Source organism: Podarcis filfolensis, assembly GCF_964270895.1.
Source record: "Podarcis filfolensis genome assembly, chromosome: 3".
Classification (NCBI taxonomy): domain Eukaryota; kingdom Metazoa; phylum Chordata; class Lepidosauria; order Squamata; family Lacertidae; genus Podarcis; species Podarcis filfolensis.
In genome coordinates, this window is record NC_139606.1 from 18,615,606 (window position 1) to 18,636,671 (window position 21,066).

The 21,066-nt window shown below is 46.0% G+C and overlaps 1 protein-coding gene across 1 annotated transcript in view; it reads left to right on the plus strand.

The window, feature by feature from the left end:
- The window catches only part of VSNL1 (visinin like 1), a 113,054-nt gene that overhangs the window by 33,735 nt on the left and 58,253 nt on the right, over positions 1-21,066 (plus strand). The window contains exon 2 of the mRNA XM_083607479.1: positions 14,972-15,138. Coding sequence (XP_083463605.1) covers positions 14,977-15,138 — 162 coding nt within the window. The 5' untranslated portion in view covers positions 14,972-14,976. The remainder of the gene's footprint in view (positions 1-14,971; positions 15,139-21,066) is intronic.

Consider the following 21,066-nt stretch of genomic DNA (forward strand, 5'->3'; position numbering starts at 1 on the left):
TTTTGACCTTTCATTGAATAAAGCCTTTTAATACTTTGCACTAGTAGGAGCAGCAGCAGATGTTAAAGCCCATCAAACAAGCCTGGACCGGTTCCAGCAGCACGGGAGTGCTCTTGAGTTGCTGTGGACCCAACCCTCTGTGTTCATATCTACCTATTAAAATGAACAAGCGGGGCCTGCAACTCAGTTTTGCTGTTGTGGATCGCTCCTGTTGAGGCTATTCAATTCCATATCCCACCCCTCTTGTCAGGTTTTCCATGTATTCATGCTGACTGTGAGCCAGCAGATGATCCAGGCCCCCACAGTAGGTTGCCAGGAACGGATAAGATAAGGAAAAGTCCTTACCAACTGCTTTTTATTCAATATTCACAGAGAGAGGCTTGGAAATGCAGCTTCTTGGAATAATGGCGTTGCCCCGAGTGATCCTCTGCCCCTTTTCTCCCACTTCCTCATTCGTCACCTTCTCCCCCTACAGGTGGCGCTGAAGGTCCTTTGATTCTGAGCCCTTTGCTCTACTACTTTCAATGCTCGCCGGGTTCTGGGATAATGGGATGGGGGGTCTTGAATGCTTTCTAAGGGCATTGTGTCAGCTGTTGCCAGTGCTGGATTTACGTATCAGCTAAACAAGCTATAGCTAAGGGCTCCACTCTCTAGGAGGCCCCCCCCAAAAAAATTAAACAGAAAAAAACCTGAATGTACATTTCCAATTGAATTTCAGTTCAACAATTACTTTGATAAAATACATATTTTGTTATGTGCAAATGGCTTTCGATACCTATTACAGTGGTACCTCGGGTTAAGTACTTAATTCGTTCCGGAGGTCTGTTCTTAACCTGAAACTATTCTTAACCTGAAGCACCACTTTAGCTAATGGGGCCTCCCGCTGCTGCCGCGCTGCCGGAGCACGATTTCTGTTCTCATCCTGAAGCAAAGTTCTTAACCCGAGGTACTATTTCTGGGTTAGCGGAGTCTGTAACCTGAAGCGTATGTAACCCGAGGTACCACTGTAGGTCCATAGATTACTATATAGCATATATTCAACACAAAAAACAGTGACAATTTGTTGTTGACAAAGGACAGCTGGTCATATAAAGGGCCCCATTACCTTCAGTAGCTTAGGGCCTCATCAAACCTAAATCTGGCACTGGCTATTGCCCTCCTGGTGGTTCTTCTTCTTCCTCCTCCTCTTCCTCTCCCATTATTTCCCAGCTTTTCCCCCTCATCTGCCTCTGAGCTGTGACCTCCCTCAGTCCCCTGTTGCAATTGTGACCTGTCTCCTTCTTCTCTGGAGGGGTCAGGCTGGGGAGGTGGTCTCCACCATTCCTCCTCTGCCCCGTCCCTGACGTTGACAGCCATCCCAAGGCTACTCAGTATGTTCGCTCAAGGGAAAGGCCTGTAGCTCAGTAGTAGAGTATCTGCTTTGCTTTTCCAGGTTCAGTCCCCAGTGTTTTCAGGTAGAGCTGAAATCCCAGAGAGCCGTTGTAAACAATAATGAACCAGATGGACCAATGGCTTGCCTCAATATGAGGCAGCTTCTATATTCTTATTCCCTGGACTGTTTTGGGAGGTTCCTTCCATCTTACTTACTCCCCACCCCCAGCCCTACTTTTTAAAAAGTATTTCAAACCTTGGGGTTCCCTTGATCTTGATGATACCTCCTTCTAGCACATAAATGGGGGTGTTTCAGTAAGGATCAGCATAGTTAGCAGATGGGGCAGATGGTTGGTGGGGAGGGATTACTCACCTAGCCTCCCGATGCCAAGCATCACTGCTGGATCCTGGGAGGGGTGAGGCAGCAAGGAGCTTGGTGCAGGATTGGGTGGATGGACCAGTCACTCCTGACCAGCACTCAGAAAACAGACCAGTAACAAAATGTCGCAGCATGAAATGTTTCTGGTTCACTGTACTAGTCAGTCACCCATGCCCTCCATCCACAATAATTTATTCCATGCCCCTTCCAGTAGTTTTCCATCCCAGCAGCAGTTGGACAGCAGTCTGTGCTACTGAATATCTCATATCCTCATTGGGTTGTTTGGGGATTCCCCCTCCCATATTTAAAGAGCCCCCCCCCAAGAGTTGGGTACTTCTTCAAACCTTGGGGTCTCCCAAGCTTGTTCCCAGTATACCTGAAGGAGCATCTCCACCCCCATTGTTCAGCCCGGACACTGAGGACCAGCTCCGAGGGCCTTCTGGTGGTTCCCTCACTGCGAGAAATGAAGCTACGGGGAACCAGGCAGAGGGCCTTCTTGGTAGTGGTGCCCACCCTGTGGAACGCCCTCCCATCAGATGTCAAGGAAATAAACAACTATGTGACTTCTAGAAGACATCTGAAGGCAGCCCTGTTTTTTATGGAAGTTTTTAATGTCTGATGTGCTATTGTGTTTTTAATATTCTGTTGGGAGCCACCCAGAGAGGCTGGGAAAACCCAGCCAGATGGACAGGGTATAAATAAATTATTATTATTATTATTATTATTATTATTATTATTATTATTATTACTGTTGTCTCCTCCTCGTCCATGAGTGATGGTGGTTTGGCTAGAAACAGAAGGAACAATTAGGTGTACAGAAAACAACAAGGATCTCTGAGCCAACCAACGTTCTTTGCCATATGAAGTTGTAAGTGTTGGGAGCCAATTTATATAGTGCCAAGGAATATGAAAATATGCTATGAAAGTGTACGTTGATACGACATATTTTTGTGTCAGCCTCCTTCATGAGAGAGGAGAATCAAATACCCCATACTGGAGAGTCAGAAGGCCAACAATATAGTCTGCTAGGGACCCACAGATTCAACCCTGTGGGGTATTTAATATTCCTTTAACGTCTGTCGTCTTTAGCCTCCAATGAGTCTGGTACACACAGAGTGCTATGGATTTTGCTTGGTTGTTGATGCGAAGACCCAGCCTGTCTCCTCAGGAGCCCACGACATAAATAGAGTGGAACAACGCAGACCCTTGTGGGTTGAGGAAAGATACAGACCAAGAGAATGAGGTTACTTGCCAGGCCCTGCAAGCACCCTTCTCGTCTTTCTCTTAATGTTTTAATTTCAGTTTTGATAAGCTTTTTAATTGCAGGGTTTTCAAGCAAAAGGTGGTCTTGAAGGCTTGTCATGTGGGTCCAGTGTTGCTAAGCACTTGAGGCTGACTGGGCCCTGAAGCATAATGTGGACTTGCTGTCTCCTTGGATACCATTTTTTCCCCTGCCCCTCTTTCTTCACACATGAAATATGCACTTCAGCTGAGGAGAGAAAAGAGAGTTCTTGATCCTTTTCCCCTGCAGCTATTTCTCGAATGCTGGGAGTTTATCTCTCACTTGCTTGACTGCCTATGCTAAATTCTACTTGGCGCTATTTCCCCATCATTGTTGAATTTTATTTCTCCGAACATTTAAAGTCTGTCATTTGCCCACCCTCACTGGACCCGAGGAAGGGGAATTTGGCAAAGAGATGCTTCTCGTAGATGGAAGTAAACATAAGGTTGACTAAGTCACGCTCACGGTAGAATCATTGAAATCATTGGACTTCTTAATCATAAACTAACTCGTGTCCACTGATCTCAGTGGGCCTACTCTAAAAATGATGTAGTCAGATACAACCCATAACCAGATGAGACAGATTCTTGCCTGCTGGCACTCCCTGGCTGTCTTGGGCTTCACCCTCTAACCTGATGTGCCAGTTTTTCTTGTTTCAGATTCATTGAACTAATGGCTCTTAGGATTTGTTTTGGATTTTTTTCCTTTGCGTCACCACTATTTGGGTTTTGCTGTTTGTGCCACTTTTCCTTAGGACGTCCCTATTTTCATTGGAGAAATGTTGGAGGGGTTGGAATTGTTGTTGTTTAGTCGTTTAGTCGTGTCCAACTCTTCGTGACCCCATGGACCAGAGCACGCCAGGCACTCCTGTCTTCCACTGCCTCGCGCAGTTTGGTCAAACTCATGCTGGTAGCTTTGAGAACACTGTCCAACCATCTCGTCCACTGTCGTCCCCTTCTCCTTGTGCCCTCAATCTTTCCCAACATCAGGGAAAGATTCCTTTTCCAGGGAGTCTTCTTGCCATCTTATTTTTGACCACATCCAACTTACCAAGGTTCATGGTTCTTACATTCCAGGTTCCTATGCAATATTTTTCTTTACAGCATTGGACTTTCCTTTCGCTTCCAGGCATATCCTCAACTGAGCGACCTTTCGGCTTTGGCCCAGCCGCTTCATCAGCTCTGAATCTACTTGTACTTGTCCTCCACTCTTCCTCAGTAGCATGTTGGACGCCTTCTGACCTGAGGGGCTCATCTTCCAGTGTCACAACTTTTATATGCCTGTTGTCTTTGTCCATGGAGTTTTATTGGCAGGGATACTGGAGTGACTTGCCGGTTCCTGCTCCAGGTAGATCACATTTGGTCAAAATTCTCCACTATGACCTGTCCATCTTGGGTGGCCCTGCATGGCATAGCTCATAGCTTCTCTGAGTTATTCAAGCCCCTTCGCCACGGCAAGGCAGTGATCCATGAAGGGGGGGTTGGAATAGGACATCCCTATTTCCATCGGAGAAATGTTGGAGGGGATGAAATAGGACGTCCCCATTTTCATTGGAGAAATGTTGGAGGGTATGAGTTCCCCATTCCTCCAACTCAAGGAGGGCAGCAGAGATAGCAACCCTGGGAGTGAGGGAGCTAGCATGCCATACTCATGTGTTCTGTTTACTCATGAGTATAATACTTGAGTAGGGCTTTTTTTTCATTGTGTCATAAAAAATAATTTGGTATGACTATAGCCTCATTGGTAGGTAGGCACTGAAAGTACATATTTTGGGTGCTTCGTGAAACCCTGGAGTGTTGGATCAGGAAATCCTGGCCTCAGATCCCATTTAATCATGAAAGTCACCATGGCCTCTGGCATAAGTACCCTACATTTAAAGTGTGCAGCTTCTCCTCACCCATGGGCATAGCTAAGGGGGTAGTTCTGTGAGGGGTAAACTATCTAATCCTAGATCGTAGGAGTATTTGGGGGAAATGCTTTAAATGGGTGGTGTGCTTTCAGATCCCTGGCCTTGAGTTCCCCCATCTCTGTTCTATAGCATGAATTTTGAGTTCTGAGTCACGTTTCCTGCAGAAAGGTCCTGTAATTTATCTAACGGAGAAAATGACTCCCTACCATTGCATATCCTACCATTTCCAGCTTGTGGCCACACGGTGCTTTTAGTTTTGCAGAGGATATGCCAAGTCGTATAAGACTATAGAGTAGCTATGAAATAATAATGAACTTCTCTTATTGGGAACACAAAGTATTTTTGCTTTGTTTACGCAGAGATAGATCACTTTGAATTGGACGCTTTCTGATCTCTCAGCATTCTTCATCACCAACAGCTTCTTGTTAGAAAACATGCTCTTCCTAAGAATTTTACTCTCCCATACACAGTTTTAAAGTAACATGGTATCTTAGGAGTCATATTAGTGTTAGGGATGCAGGTGGTGCTGTGGTCTAAACCAGATCTAAAGGGTCCTGAAGGTAATGGGAAGAAGAAGAAGAGGAGGAGGAGGAGGAAGAGTTTGGACTTGATATCCCGCCTTTCACTCCCCTTAAGATGTCTCAAAGCAGCTAACAATCTCCTTTTCCTTCCTCCCCAACAAACACTCTGTGAGGTGAGTGAGGCTGAGAGACTTCAGAGAAGTCCAAGGTCACCCAGCAGCTGCATGTGGAGGAGCGGAGACGCGAACCCGGTTCACCAGATTACGAGTCCACTGCTCTTAACCACTACACCACACTGGCTCTCCCTTTATATGGGGCCCTTTATATGTCCAGTTGTCCTTTGTCAACAACATATTGTCACTGTTTTTTTGTGCTGAATGTATGCTCTATGGTAATTTATGGACCTAATTGGTATCTAAAGCCATTTTGCACATAACAAATAGGAGCCTACACAACAAAACACTGTTGCTGTACGTAGGTTTTATTTTATTTGTTTTACATCTTATATTTTGTACATCCAGTTTTTTCCTTTAGTTTTTTTTGGGGGGGCAAGAGAGTGGGACCCTAAGGTATAGCTTGTTTAGCTTATATGTAAATCCAGCACTGCTTGGACCCAGGCTGAACGAAAGCATCAGTCACTGTAGGATATAAGCAGTTGGCTTTTCTCCCAGAGGTTGTGTGAATCAGCCTCTTTAGTGAGAGGACGGTGTGGGTGGAAAGGCAGGAAGTAACAATGCCTTCTATTTATGAGGTGAAGTGACAGGTAAAATGACAGGTGATATTCCCCCATAGAGATCTGACCTTCACTTCTGCTACCTGCCTCTGCCCACTGCTTCCTAGAGAGGAGGGGGAAATATTTTGAAGGGAAGCCCGCAACTGCCGGCTAATTTCCTTACTGAACCCCACTGTTAATTTATTTTTTTTAAAGTGTGGGCAATGAGTCCCATCACCTGGCATTTTTAAAAACCCCATGTTTGATCCTACTTTCTTTTCCCCACAAATCAGTTGCCCCCCTTCTTTTCTAGCGGGTTTTCTCCATAACTAGAATATTAATCTGCCTGTGATTTTCTCTCTCTTTGAGTTATTATAGCTAGTTTTTCTGTATGAATCATGTGTTGACTCGCCTAGCTGACTAACCATCCTGACCACTGTTGACGTCTTAAGTCGAAAGCATAAATCCACTCATTTTGTTCTGCCGGTGCATGATTCATTTAAAAATAAATAAAAATAAAGTAATGTTTCCACGGTATTTAATTGCAGATTGTCAAAAGGTATTCACAGAGGACATTATTAATCTGATGACTGATGATTAATGAATGGCTTAAAAGGCAGATGTACCTGGGGAGCAATAGCTATAATAACTACTGAAGCTTTGTTTTAACATTTGAAAGGGGTTTTCCGGAAGATGGGGGAGTGGATATAAAAAGCTTTAAACTACATTTGTGCCATCTATTTCCATTGCTATCCGCTGCAAATAGACTTCAATCAGTACAAGTAGTACAAGTGACAAGATTAATCTTTTCCCGTATGTTCAAGTTGTATACTTGCGATGGATCTGCCTAGCATCTATATGCAAAATATTGGTTTATTTCGGCAAATGGCCACCAGGATTGTGCAAGGCTGCATCTGATCAGGCTTCCATGCCTTGATGCTGGCACAAGAGCAAAATGGAAGTTTCCGCACCATCTGTAAACCCAGACCTGTAATTGTTGATGTGCTGGTGGAGCACTGCCACTACTTGGGCATAAATGTGACATGCTAGGTACGATAGGAAGGTAAAAAGGTAAAGGACACCTGGATGAATGTCCAATCAAAGGCACCTATGGGGTTGCGGCGCTCATCTCACTTTCAGGCCGAGGGAGCCGGCGTTTGTCCACAGACACCTTTCCAGGTCATGTGGCCAGCATGACTAAACCGCTTCTGGCGCAACAGAACACCGTGACGGAAGTCAGAGCGCGTGGAAACGCCGTTTACCTTCCTGCAACAGTGGTACCTATTTATCTACTTGCACTGGTGTGCTTTTGAACTGCTAGGTTGGCAGGAGCTGGGACAGAGCAACGGGAGCTCACCCCATCGCAGGGATTCAAACTGCCAACCTTCTGATTAGCATGCCCAAGAGGCTCAGTGGTTTAGCTCACAGCACCACCTGCATCCCGGCTTAGGAAGAGGAGGCATGGGCACCACATTACTTGAAGATGGCGCCCACAGGGCCAAACGACACATTTTATACTAAATGTGCAGCTAGGTCTATTTTTTTCTTTGCTTAACTCAGGCATAGGCAACCTTCGGCCCTCCAGATGTTTTGGCCTACAACTCCCATGATCCCTAGCTAACAGGACCAGCGGTCAGGGATGATGGGAGTTGTAGTCCAAAACATCTGGAGGGCTGAAGGTTGCTTATGCCTGGCTTAACCACAGGAGTTGGGGGATGTCAGGGACTGGGCAGAGGAGGAGTGGTGGAGACCGCCTCCCCATTCTGACCCTTCCAGGGGGGAGGAAGAGGAAGACAGTATAGATTTACAACAGGGGTTTGCGGGAGGTCACAGCTCAGAGGCAGATGAAGGGAAAAGTTGGGGAATCATGGGAGAGGAGGAGCAGGCAGAGCCGGAGCCACAGCTGGCTGACACGTCACTAGAAAGCATTCCAGACCCTCCATCTCCCAGAACCTGGCAAGCCTTAAAAGTAGAAGAGCAAAGAGCTCAAAGGCAGAGGGCACTTAGTGGCACCTGTGGAGGACATGATGATGAATGAGGAAGTGGGAGAGAAGGGGGGTGAAGATTCACTTTTGGCAACGCCATTATCCAAGAGGCTGGGTTCCATAGTTTCTCTCTGTAAAGTTTGGAATAAATAAAGAACTGTAAGCAACTTTTCCTTATCTTTATACTTGCCTGGGCAACCAGCCAGGAGACAATGACAGCTTCCTGACAGGGGGTCATGATTGTCCCTGGATCTTCAGTGCACGAAGAGCTTCATCCAGCCTTCCCCAAGCATGTTCCGGACAAAGATCACCCCTTCCTGCCTTGCGCACAAGGTTGTGAGGATCAGACAAATGGGTCTGTTAAGTGTTTTGAGTCCTATTGTTGCCGCAGATGTTGTGCAACTGGGTTTTACCCTGCGGAAAGGCGAACTGGGAAGCGAGGAGGGGAGTGTTTTCGCTGGGAAGCGCTGGCTACCTCTTTCCTGCGTGAAAGTTATGAGACCACTTGAGCGGTAAAGATGGCAAGCCACTCTCTGCCCTTCCTGCTGCAGCTAAGGTGGTTGTGTGTGGCTCAGATTGCCTGCCACTGTTAGACTTTTTTAACTGCACAGGGGTGTCACGGGCCAAGAGTCAGCTTCACCTGCTGAGCAGCAGCCTGAAGGAGCAGAAGGCCAAGTGACTCCACCTGCTGCTGATCAGCCTTCTTGCTGCTGATGAGAACCAGCTGGCTCCAGCTTTCTTAAGCAGGTGTTTCCAGTCTCAGTCAGTTGCTGGAAACAACATTCGTTGTTCCTGGCCAGACCTTGCTGTTGCTTGCTTTTTGTGACCACGGGCTCTTGGCTTTCTTGACCCACCCCCGACCGTCTGACTGAACTGAGATACTCCTGACCTTAGGAATGGACGGAACCTTGCATTTGGACTCTGCCCTCGGGCAAGTACCCCCTGGCCTCTCACCTGCCACTCAGCTCTGCTGTCGCTGAGCAGAACGGGACAACAACAAGGGGACAGCTTAGAAGTAAATCATGGAATCACAGAGTTGGAAGGGATCCTCAGGGTCATCTAGTCCAAACCCCTGCAGTGCAGGACTCTCAACTAAAGCGTCCATGACTGATGGCCATCCAACCTCTACTTACAAACCTCCAATGAACGTGGGTTCATCTCCTCCTGAGGAAGACCATTCCACTGTCAAACAGCTTTTACTGTCATAAAGTTCTTCCTGTGGTTGTGTTGGTATCTCCTTTCTTGTAAGTTGAATCCATTGGTTTGGGTCCTACCATCCAGAGCTTGTTCCATCTTCCATGTGGCAGCTTTTTTTTTTAATAGTTGAATTATCTTAATAGAATCAAAAGGTAAAAACAAAAATGTGTACTCCCAGGTGTACTTTTATGTTGTACACACAAAGATGGAAACCAAATTCTTAAGAGCACAGGGGTGTCGGCGCAATGTTTGGCGGTAGTCTTTCTATCATTCCACATATTTTACTATGGATATTATATTTCTTGTCATATTTATACCATTATTATTATTATTATTATTTATTGAATTTATATACCGCCATATACCTGGAGGTCTCAGGGCCATTCACAGAAAAGATCAACATAAAAACCACAAAATATATAATCGGAATATAAACAACAAGCCAATAACCCCCCTTCCCGCCAAAAGAGCCACTGTCAGGGAGCATTATCAGCACAGAATACAGATGCTGATGAGAAAGTCTACTTACATCTCCATCCACTTTCTCTCTCACTCTCTGAATGATCAAACCAAAGGAGATCGCTATGCCTCTAGAGCCCTAGTGACCAAGGAGCCAGCAGAGGGAGGTGTCACAATGAAGGGCGTGTCACAAGGACCTCCGCAACCTAGCAACCACCTGCACTCAACTGACACTACTCAACTGACACAACCAAGTTTCCTTATATGGCTTTTAATCCATGTTCACCCCAACACATTTTAAAAGGGCATTGGATGTCAATCAGATCAACGAAAGGCCTGGTTAAAAAGGAACCTTTTTGCCTGGTGCCTAAAGGTGTATAATGAAGGTGCCAGGCAAATTTCCCTGGGGCGAGCATCCCACAGATGGGGAGCCACTGCAGAGAAGGCCCGTTCTCGTGTTGCCTCCAGACCTTTCAAGGAGGAGGCACAAGAAGGAGGGCCTCAGAAGACGATCTTAGGGTCCGGGTAGGTTCACATGGAAAGAGGCCGTCCTAGAGGTATTGCAGTCCTCAGTCGTTGAAATACTATAAATACTATAATGCTATAAATACTATATTGTATTATCATAGTAGTCCGTCCTGTATTTTAGTCCCTTCTAAGGATCACCATAGCAATGCTGTCTGGAAAACAATTTGTATTGACATAAACAAATCACTTCCCAGTGTCATGTCAGCATTATTAGCCCACCTCGCCAGGGATGCGGGTGATGCTGTGATCTAAACCACTGAGCCTCTTGGGCTTGCTGATCCAAAGGTCGGTGGTTCGAATCCGCGTGATGGGGTGAGCTCCCATCGCTCTGTCCCAGCTCCTGCCAACCTAGCAGTTCAAAAACATATCAGCGCAAGTAGATAAATAGGTACCACTGTGGCGGGAAGGTAAATGGCATTTCCGTGTGCTCCGGCTTCCGTCACGGTGCTCCGTTGTGCCAGAAGCGGTTTAGTCATGCTGGCCGCATGACCCGGAAAGCTGTCTATGGACAAACGCCGGCTCCCTCAGCCTTAAAGCGAGATGAGTGCCGCAACCTCATAGTTGCCTTTGACTGGACTTAACCGTCCAGGGGTCCTTTACCTTGACCTTTTACCTATTAGCCCACCTTGAATGCCCTTTCTGGTGTAAACCCACAATCTGTGCCATGCCATATCCAGGCGAGTGCCACCACAGGAAACTAGTTTGTCACAAATAAATACTGTGCCTAAACGCTGCACGCTGGTATACTGTTTATATTTTTGCTTTAGGTGCGTCTCCGTACCGGTGCTGCTCAGGGTGCTGAAAGCCTGACACGTCTGTAACTCCTCTTTAAATGTCATGAATGTTGCTTTCTCACCAGAATATTCCTGCTTAGAGTGCCAGCCAAAAAGCTATGGAGATGCAGGTTAATTCTTTGTCCAGGGCAGCTGTCTACCAGCTCCATCTGGTATGCGGCTAAGACCCTACCTGCCTGCACTCTCTCTCGCCAGAGTAGTACATGCCCTGGTGAGCTCCTGTCATGTAATTGATCTTGACGAATTAAGTAACTGAATACAGAAGAAATCTCATCTGTTTAAAGCCTTGGTTTTTGAGCAGCTGAGGCATTGAACAAACTGAAAACTGCTGGATGAGAGCGGGCCTTTTCTGTAGTGGTACCAGCCATCAGCAACCTCCATACAATCCAAAAGGCATAAACTGTGATGTGTTTTCAACACCCATTAAAAATATACTGGTTTGTCCAGGCGTTCCTTGACTGTTTATCTGTTTGTATTCAGGTTGCTCTGCTTCGTATTTTGTTTTAATATTCTGATTCTGCCTTTTTGTCGATGGTGGGTTTTTTCATTTGCTTTACATTCTAGACATGCGATTTTACGGTTTTCATTCTGTCTGTGTCAGTCTATAACAGGGATTCCCAAACTTGGGTCTGCAGCTGCTATTGTACTACAATTCCCACCATCCCTGACCACTGATCCTGCAAGCTGGGGATAATGGGAATTGTAGTCCATCTGGAGACCCAAGTTTGGGAAACTTTGGTGTATAAGTTGATTAAATTAACTAATTGCTTCTTGTTGATGAGAAAGAAGGAAACAGTAGATTTATTTCCAATTAATAATCTTGTGGGTGTGTTACTTTGTATTTTGTGGTGCAGACGTTCTCTAAATACGTGCTTAAGTTCTTTATATCCCCTGTGAATAGCATAACCTTGCAAGGAGTTCCTGATGATAGCTTTGGTTGGAGCGCCGTGTAAGATTTCTGTTGCTTCCTCCGGTTGGGAGCCTGTTAATGCTCAATCTTTGTGGAACATTCTGGCAACTGTTCTATTCAGCCATTTTATTTTATTTTATTTTGCGGGCGAGATTTTGCTCCGTCAGCATGAGGGCGAGGATGAAGTTTTACATTAATCTCTCCCCCTACTGTGAACCAAGAATTATATATGAAAGGGTGAAACATGTGACAGGGATTTGACAGCTTTGCGCTGCTTCCCTCTGCTTTTCCTGCTGACATGACTAAGACGAAAGGCAGTGTCAAAAGAAGCCGGAGAAGAAAGGAACAATGCAGAGGTTTGTCAGGAGTTGCAGTTATTACCAGGGCGCAGCAGGGGGATTTGTTAAAACTTACTCATGAAAAATAACACGGAAATTGGCCTATTATCGCCCTGCACAGGATTCTGCACATATCTGGCCCATTTCCTCTCTGTTTATGTTGCAAAACACAGGGTCAACTGGTTGGGTAGTTCCATCCAGTTACAATGCAGGCAGGTTTTTATGGCTGAGTCTCTATGACTAATATAGGATGGGTAACCTCTCAGATTCACAACTAGGAAAGACGGTGCCAGAAACATTACAAAACAACGCAGGATGGTTTATCTCCGCTGCTATGATCCGCACCTCTAAGCAGATGTGCTCAGCTGGGATGTTCAATTTGGCTTAGAAAGTTGGTGTAAGACAAAGCCACTTCTGAGCTCGGGAGGAGGTGGTGTTGCGGGCTTCACGCCCCCAACACGTGCGCGGAGGCTGGCTTCCAGCCCCGCGCGATCAGGGGAATCCTCGGGCCGCATCATCCCCTGGCCAGCCAATCGGCTGGCTCAGGGGGTGTAGCTTGCCTCATTTAAGGCAAGCACGGCCCGGGATCTCCCTCTTTGGCCTCTCAGCTTCTTAGGTTTCCCACCCGCCCGCCCTTCAAGGTTCCCCTTCTGACCTTGCTATGGACCTTGGTTGGTCGCCGTTAAGGGGCCTGGTAGGGATTTTTTCCACTTGGCAAATTGGCACCGGCCATTTGGTTTTTCGCCTACCTCGTAGCAAATCGTCACAACTTCTTTGGTTTTGGCGGTTAGGCATTGGTAGGGGTATTGTTATGTAGATGTGTTGGGGGGGAGGAGCGCAATCACCTCCACCGAATATTGAAGGGTAGTCCGGTAAAGGATTCTGGGGGGCATGGCCTCGTCCGAAGCCTATGGAGGTCAGGGCCTAAAGTGCGCCCCTGAGCGGTGACCCCGGGGGAGATCCTAGTTTATGTGCATCAGCAGGGCTCCCCCTGCTGGTGGTAACCCTTCCCGGTCTTCAAGCAAACAGGCTGAAGCCGGATAGTCAGATAGGACCAATGCCCAGTGGCGTAGCGTGGGTTGTCAGCACCCGGGGCAAGGCAAGTAATTTGCGCCCCCTAACCCGTGGATTTGCGCCCCCTAACCCGTGGATTTGCGCCCCCTAACCCATGGATTTGCCCTAACCCCAGATGTTGCGCCCGGTGCGGCCCGCCCCCCCTGCACCCCCCACGCTACGCCACTGCCAATGCCTAAGCCAATACCGCTCTTTACCTGTAACCAATAGAGTTGTGGCCAATTTTAGCCCATTAACCTAAAATAATTGTGTCACGTGTCGTTATTCCTACTGGTGGGAGGCGGGAACTCGCCACGCAACAGGTCCATGCAATGTCAACAGAGCGGGGCTCTTAAGTTCCAAAGCCTAACTCTATTGAAGCCAATTCCAAGATTCCCGTTAGTTGGAATGATGTTGGATTGAACTCCTCCTTTGTTTTGTTAGCAGGTTTGGGGCTGAAGCTAAACACACTGCCCTAATATAAATGAGGACGTTGCTCATTGGTAGGGCTGCCATCCGTCCCGATTTTCTTGGACACATCCGGGAAATGGTCAGCATTTTGGCATCTGGCAAAGCCTTGGAAGATGTTGGGATCCGTTTTGTGGCAAACTAGATAATCCATGAATTACCGTTTTCTTACTCTTGTTAATTAGATCTACAGCCAAAAGCCCTTGATTTACACTTGATAGCTGTTCAGAAATGTTGTGCATAGTTTGGATTGTAATTAACAATGTAGTTTTGCTAATAAAAGAAGTAGCTTTTGGGAAGAAGATGAAGGCTGAAGGGGTATAATTAGGATAAAGGATTATTTCAGAATTCTCTGTATCAAGTAGAACAAGGCAGATAATAGCTCAGTTTTACTGAACGAACAAATACAAGGGAATGAGTCCAGAAGATTACAGCTCCCTCCCCCTTTTTAGGATTTTTAAGGAAGGCTCATATATGAAAAACTACTGTAAATTAGCACTGACATTTCAAGAGATTCTTGGCTTATATACATACATAGAAGTCTAGTTGAAGGTGCCAGGCCATTTGGAATGGGACAAGCTGGAGGAAGTAGCTGCCTCATTAATATGATTGTTTTGATGGAGGAGTGAAAGTCAACATACATAAAAGCACTTTGGTATTATATATTATAACTCAACGTTTGCAACTGTTCAAGGCAAACTATGTACGTAGTCAGAATCAGATAGTAGCACAACGGTATCTCTGACTACCGTGCACACCAACTGACTGCAAAAGTGACAGGAAAGTGTTGGTGCCAGGATCTCGCCCACTCTGCTGATTTTTCTCAGCATGGCGCAGATTTCCTTTTTCAAGGAGTGGGAGGCATTTGTATGCCTGCCCATCACCACATGTGGAGATAAAAACAACCGTGGGATTGATTCCAAAGGTACCTTGGAGAAAAGGTATTCAAATTCCGTTCAGTTGTACTGAACTCCAAAACAATGCCGATGACTTAATGTGAACCATCTTGGGCAGCCCTTGGGATGGAGAACTGATCTTTTTTGCTTTCTCTTTTGCCTTTTGCAGGCATAATGGGGAAACAGAATAGCAAACTGGCTCCTGAAGTAATGGAGGATCTGGTGAAAAGCACAGAGTTTAATGAGCATGAACTCAAACAGTGGTACAAAGGGTTTCTAAAGGATTGCCCTAGTGGGAGACTGAACCTCGAGGAGTTCCAACAGCTTTATGTAAAGGTAAGTTGGTTTTTTTCTTTCTTCCTTTCTTTCTGCATGGCGAAGGTTGGCGGTTCAAATCCTTGCGACGGGGTGAGCTCCTGTTCCTCTGTCCCAGCTCCTGCCAACCTAGCAGTTCGAAAGCACGCCAGTGCAAGTAGATAAAGAGGTACTGCTGTTGCGGGAAGGTAATCGGTGTTTCCGTGTGCTCTGGTTTCCATCACGGTGTCTCATTGCACCAGAAGCAGTTTACTCATGCTGGCCACATGACCCAGAAAACTGTCTGTGGATAAATGCCGGCACCCTCAGCCTGAAAGCGAGATGAGCGCCGCAACCCCATAGTCGCCTTTGACTGGATTTAACCATCCAGGGGTCCTTTACCTTTTTTCCTTCTTTTCTTTTAAAGTAACTGTTTTCCAGTCCCGGAAGGAGCGTGGCGAGGGTTCATGCACTGCAGCTGACACACTAACTGTGTGTCGCCACACGCAGTTTGGAAAGCTTTGCCCTAGCAACATTTGGTTTTCCGGAAGGGAATTAGTCTTCCTGTGGTTCTACTGTCTTATGCCCTTTTTCTTCTAAGAGTTAACATGGTGATCTCCTCAGCCAATGTGCCCAGCTGACATTAACACTTCTTCAACAGCACCTTGGACATCATTCGTGATGAGTGACAAAAGTTGGCATCTGCACGCACCGAGCCGTTTTGTGACCTTTGTGTGTTGGATTTCAATTTCTTTAGCAGCTGTGCCACTCAAGTGCACAACAACTTGTGTTGTGCCCTTTTCTTTTTTAAGTGGTGACAAGACACACAACACATCTTCCCCCATTTTGGGAATGCTTTGTTGCCTCCCTAGCCCTCAAGTTTGTTCACTCTCCTGCCATTATTGAAATGCACATCTCCCCTTATTTTATTTTTTAAAGTGGGAAGCACAAACCTATCAATTCTCTACATTGAGGCTATCACCTGTTAAAAATTGTTTGAGCTATGATATCCTGCCGTTGTATTGAGGCTCACATGCATATAGCGCTAGGTGGAAAATCCAGGTTTTATATTTATCTGTTTCAGTGTTTCCCAAACTTGGGTCTGCAGCTGTTTTTGGACTCCAATTCCCATCATCTCTGACCACTGGTCTTGCTAGCTAGGGATGATGGCAGTTGTAGTCCAAAAACAGCTAGAGGCCCAAGTGTGGGAAACACTGAAATAGAGAACCCTTAGACCTGTGGCTATCTCAGTGTTTTGGGGGCCTCAATTTCCCATAAGCCCCAAGCGGCATGACCCAGTCATGGTAGCAAACTCCCCAGAGTTAGTCTGTTGCATCAGATACAAAGAGCTTTGTGGCATCTTAAAGACAAAGCGACTTGTTGAAAAATGAACTGTTGATGTCGGCCCTAACTGGCAAAATCTTACGTGGTAATAAAATGGGTTCATCTTCTTTATGGTTATAATTATTTGCATATAGTTATTTGTAACATAACAAAGAATAATAACAAATGTGACATAAAATAAAAGCAGATACTGTTTAGTTCTGTCCGTCTTTAGGTTGCCAGCAGACTCTTTGTAGCTTTGCCGCAACAGATTTAACACTGACCATCACGGAAGACCGATAAGACTATTTTGTTACACTTAATTGTAACCAAAGATCTCAGTTGGAGTTGTGACATTTGACTGCAGTGTGGAAGAAAACCTGAGGAAATGCTAGGAGCAAAGCTGAAGTTAGACTAGAGTTTTGCAGTGAAGTGCATTATGATAGGGTAATCAAGGATAGCTTGGCTGAAATAAGGTTCCCCTAGGAGAAAGCTACTGTACTCCAGAGAGGGTGGTAATATTGCAGCTTATGGAGAACCATGTTCCTGAATTTTTTGGTAGGCCCCTGAAGACCACAAAGAAGAGACCAAGCTTAGCTGCCAATCTTACGACTTCTAACCATTTCCCCCTGACTGCTTTGAGAACTGGAAATGAGAGCTATGATAAACACTTGGTTCTGTATCATGGATTAGAGATATAGTCGGGACTGTTTTTCTGAGGTTCAGGATAACATTTGATAGACGGTCAGCAATTAATACTTGCAAACATCTCAGGGGGAGGTTGCTGGAACTCTATCTGAACTTATCTTTAGACACTTGCTTAAACATTTCATAAACTCTATTTAATGTTAACAACTACTCATGGGCGTATGTAGGATCTGACCTTTCTACACATGCATCTTATCACTTGTTGTGTTTTCTCTTCAAATATTCCTGAAGTTGCACTCCATAGAGCTTCGTATATGAATCTTTATGCCAATCCACTCTTTTAAACAGTTTGCTGAAGGCCACTCAGTGACCTCGTGGGCTTCTTTTTCACATTGTTTGATAGCAGTCCATGTCCTTGCATTTTCCTGCCCTGCTTTTTTTTTAATGGTATAGACTAAACCAGACCAACAAGGATTTTGTCTGTCTTCAAAATATTTCCGTAATGCATAATTCCAACAACTTGTCCCCCTCCTCAAATGCCAAGTTGGATGTGTGGGATGTGCAGAATCCCTTGTAAACTTTTTTAAAAAAATACTTATCTACCCACTGGCTGATTGACAGTGTTTCAAATGAATAGTTTTTTTAAAAAATAAATAAATCACACATTAAATTTATGGCCTTTTTGCAAGTTGCCCTTTCAGTAGGTAATAGGAACACAGAAGAGGACTGGAGCTCTAGAAGAATAGACCTATGTCCCTCCCAGATGTGGCCATTATCCCTGATCATGGGTGGATCTAAAGCTATAAATAACTCAGAAATTAAATTGCTATAACAAAAGAAAAAACCGCTATGGAAAACTCCTTATCATTTTTTTTTGCTCTCTGCTGCCATCTGGTGTTGCATGTTTATAGCGTATTCAAAACACTGTTTCTTGACTAATGTAGCTGAGTCCCACAAATGGCTGATGGGGATGAGTTACAACAACATCTAGACAGTTTCAGGTTCCCCATCCCTGCTCTAGAAAGTGGCCCTAAAACTCAACTCCCATCTTTTTGTATGGCAAGATCAGTAGCAGCTGGTGAGATGGGTATGGATCCATACATGGGCATGGATTTTGTTCCTCTCCCGGTTTCCCAACATACTGGGCTGCTGATGCTTAATGAGAGGGGGAGTGGATGAGGTAAAGGCAGCTCCAGCTGCCAGTGCAATGGTCCAACGCCCAGCTCTTCTCCCTCTTGGTAGACGCCAGCGCCCCATTATGTTGGAAAGCTGGGAGAGCATCACTGCCCATTACTAGGCAAGATACATCTCCCATTGAGTCACATATAGGGATGCCAATGGCGCTGTGGTCTAAACCACTGAGCCTCTTGGGCTTGCCGTTCAGATGGTCGGCGGTTTGAATCCCTGCAACGGGATGAGCTCCCGTTGCTCTGTCCTAGCTCCTGCCAACCTAGCAGTTTGAAAAGCACGCCAGTGCAAGTCGATAAATAGGTACCTTTGCAGCGGGAAAGTAAATGGCATTTCTGTGCGCTCTGGTTTCCGTCACGGTGTTTGGCTGCACCAGAAGTGGTTTAGTCATGCTGGCCACATAACCCAGAAAGCTGTCTGTGGACAAATGCCGGTTCCCTCAGCTTGAAAGCTAGATGAGTGCTGCAACCCCCTAGTCGCCTTTGACTGGCCTTAACTGTCCAGGACTCCTTTACCTCTGCCCACAGTTGTGTACATGGTATGCATGAGAGCGATGCACTTACTCATCCAATATGAAGCTGGAGAGATGAAGAGGAAGGAGCATTGAAAGCATTCTCCCCAGAATACGTGCTTTCATAATAAAAATTCTGCCAGTTTTGTAAAGGGATAAGTTAAGCTGACAGATAGCACCCACGATCACCCTGTGACCTTCATAGGAAACGGGGATTTTAATCTGGGTTTCCTTCGGAAAGACAGCACATCTGGAAAAACAACAACAAGCAGTCCTTCAAATCTAAAGTCACAGAGTGAAGATTGTGCTTTCCTGTTCAACTCAACACAACTTAAATGTGGCTCACACTGGTTCGGTTACACCCAAAGGGAACACAAAGTTAATCAAGCCGTGAGCCTTTTCACTGGGAGTTTGCTACTGAATCGCTGAAAGTGCTGTTATGTAGCGAAAAAAGGTAATCTGAGTTCTTACAACCCAGAAATTTTCATAAAGGATGCACTGTTGGCAATGCAACATTTTGCATTGCCATTATTCAGCTTCCTGTAACGCTTCTGTTGTCACTATGAATACACCTCCTCCAGACTTGCACTATGAAAAGAGGGTGTTGCCCCAAACACTCCCTTGCATAGTAGGCAGCAAGCGTTGCTTGTGACCTCGCGACTCTTACGGGAGCCAGGAATGTGTGGCGCTTACTGCCACGCTTGCTAAAATGATTCATATTTAGGCCCAAATCTTCCTGTGGGGCAAGAACCGGGGGCAGGCCCTCCAGAATCTCATATCTTCATTTCCTAACAGTTCAGATTTTTTGTATGGGTTAGGGGTGTTCGCAAAGGGGGGGGCAGAATATTCGGAGTCAGTGATACTTCCTCATGTACCAAGTACAACAACAATAACAACTTCTTCTTCTTCTTCTTCTTCTTCTTCTTCTTCTTCTTCTTCTTCTTCTTCTTCTTCTTCTTCTTCCCATGCCCATCTGACTGGGTTTCCCCAGCCACACTGGGCAGCTCCCAACAGAATATGAAAAAAAATGATAAAACATCAAACATTAAAAACTTCCCTAAACAGAGTTGCCTTCGGATGTCTTCTAAAAGTCAGGTAGTTGTTTATTCTCTTGACATCTGATGGGAGGGCATTCCACAGGGAGGGCGAGACTACTGAGAAGGTCCTCTGCCTGGTTCCCTGTAACTTCACTTCTTACAGTGAGGGAACCACCAGAAGGCCCTTGGAGCTGAATGATGGGGGTGGAGACTCTCCTTCAGGTATCCAGTACCAATGCCGTTTAGGGCTTTAAAGGTCAGCACCAACACTTTGAATTGTGCTTGGAAATGTACTGAGACTCTTGGGCTTGCCAATCAGAAGGTCAGCAGTTCGAATCCCTGCAATGGGGTGAGCTCCCGTTGCTCCTCACGTACCATAATGAATGGGCCTTGAGCTTGTTTGGAGGTTCTAGCAGGGGAGTGCAGCTATCATATACCCTTGACCGAAGAACGGTACACTCCTATCTGGGATGGTCGTCCTCTTCCACTGAGCGGTGAGGGAGGAAGGGGACACCTGCCTAGCCAGCCAGATCAGCCGAATCAACCCTGGCGATTAATGGGGTGACAGATGTCGCAGCCAGATCACCCTCACATCACGTCAGGGAACGTAAGCTGGGATTAGACTGTCGTGAGACAGGTTAGTTTTGCCCTACTGATGATGTGTTGTTGTGATCGTAATCCTGCTCAGTCTGAGAGGAACCGCAGGTTCAGACCTTTGGTGTATGTGCTTGGTTGAGGAGCCAGTGGGGCGAAGCTACCATCTGTGGGATTATGACTGAACGCCTCTAAGTCAGAATCCCCCCTAAACGTGACAATACATAATGAATGGGTCAGAATTTTGCAGAGTTCACCAAATGTTCACGGTCACCGGCTGCTTTTCACATGTCGTCAGTTTCACACATTACAATGGAGCTGTCTTTTTTCATTCCTCTGGAGTCGTCCCATCCACCTAGCAAGGTCTGTTCAGATTCAGTGTGCCGCTGAATGCCAGTTGATGGGAGCAATATTAAGAGAGGACTGCGGCCTCAGACTCCTACACAACTTGTGGGATTCCCAGAGGTGCTAAGTTGGCCCCAGGCTGTAAAGGTTTCACAAGGTTGACCTAGAGTGTGCTTCAATTAAGAGGGCCCACCCCCTAATATTCTTAAGAGGGTCTATTCTCCAGTCTCCATAGAGTAGCCGGAGGTAGGGAGGCAGAAAAAGGTTCCCCTTTCCTTCCACTCTACAGTTTTAATCTGAAATCTTATGTGCAGTACTGTGCCC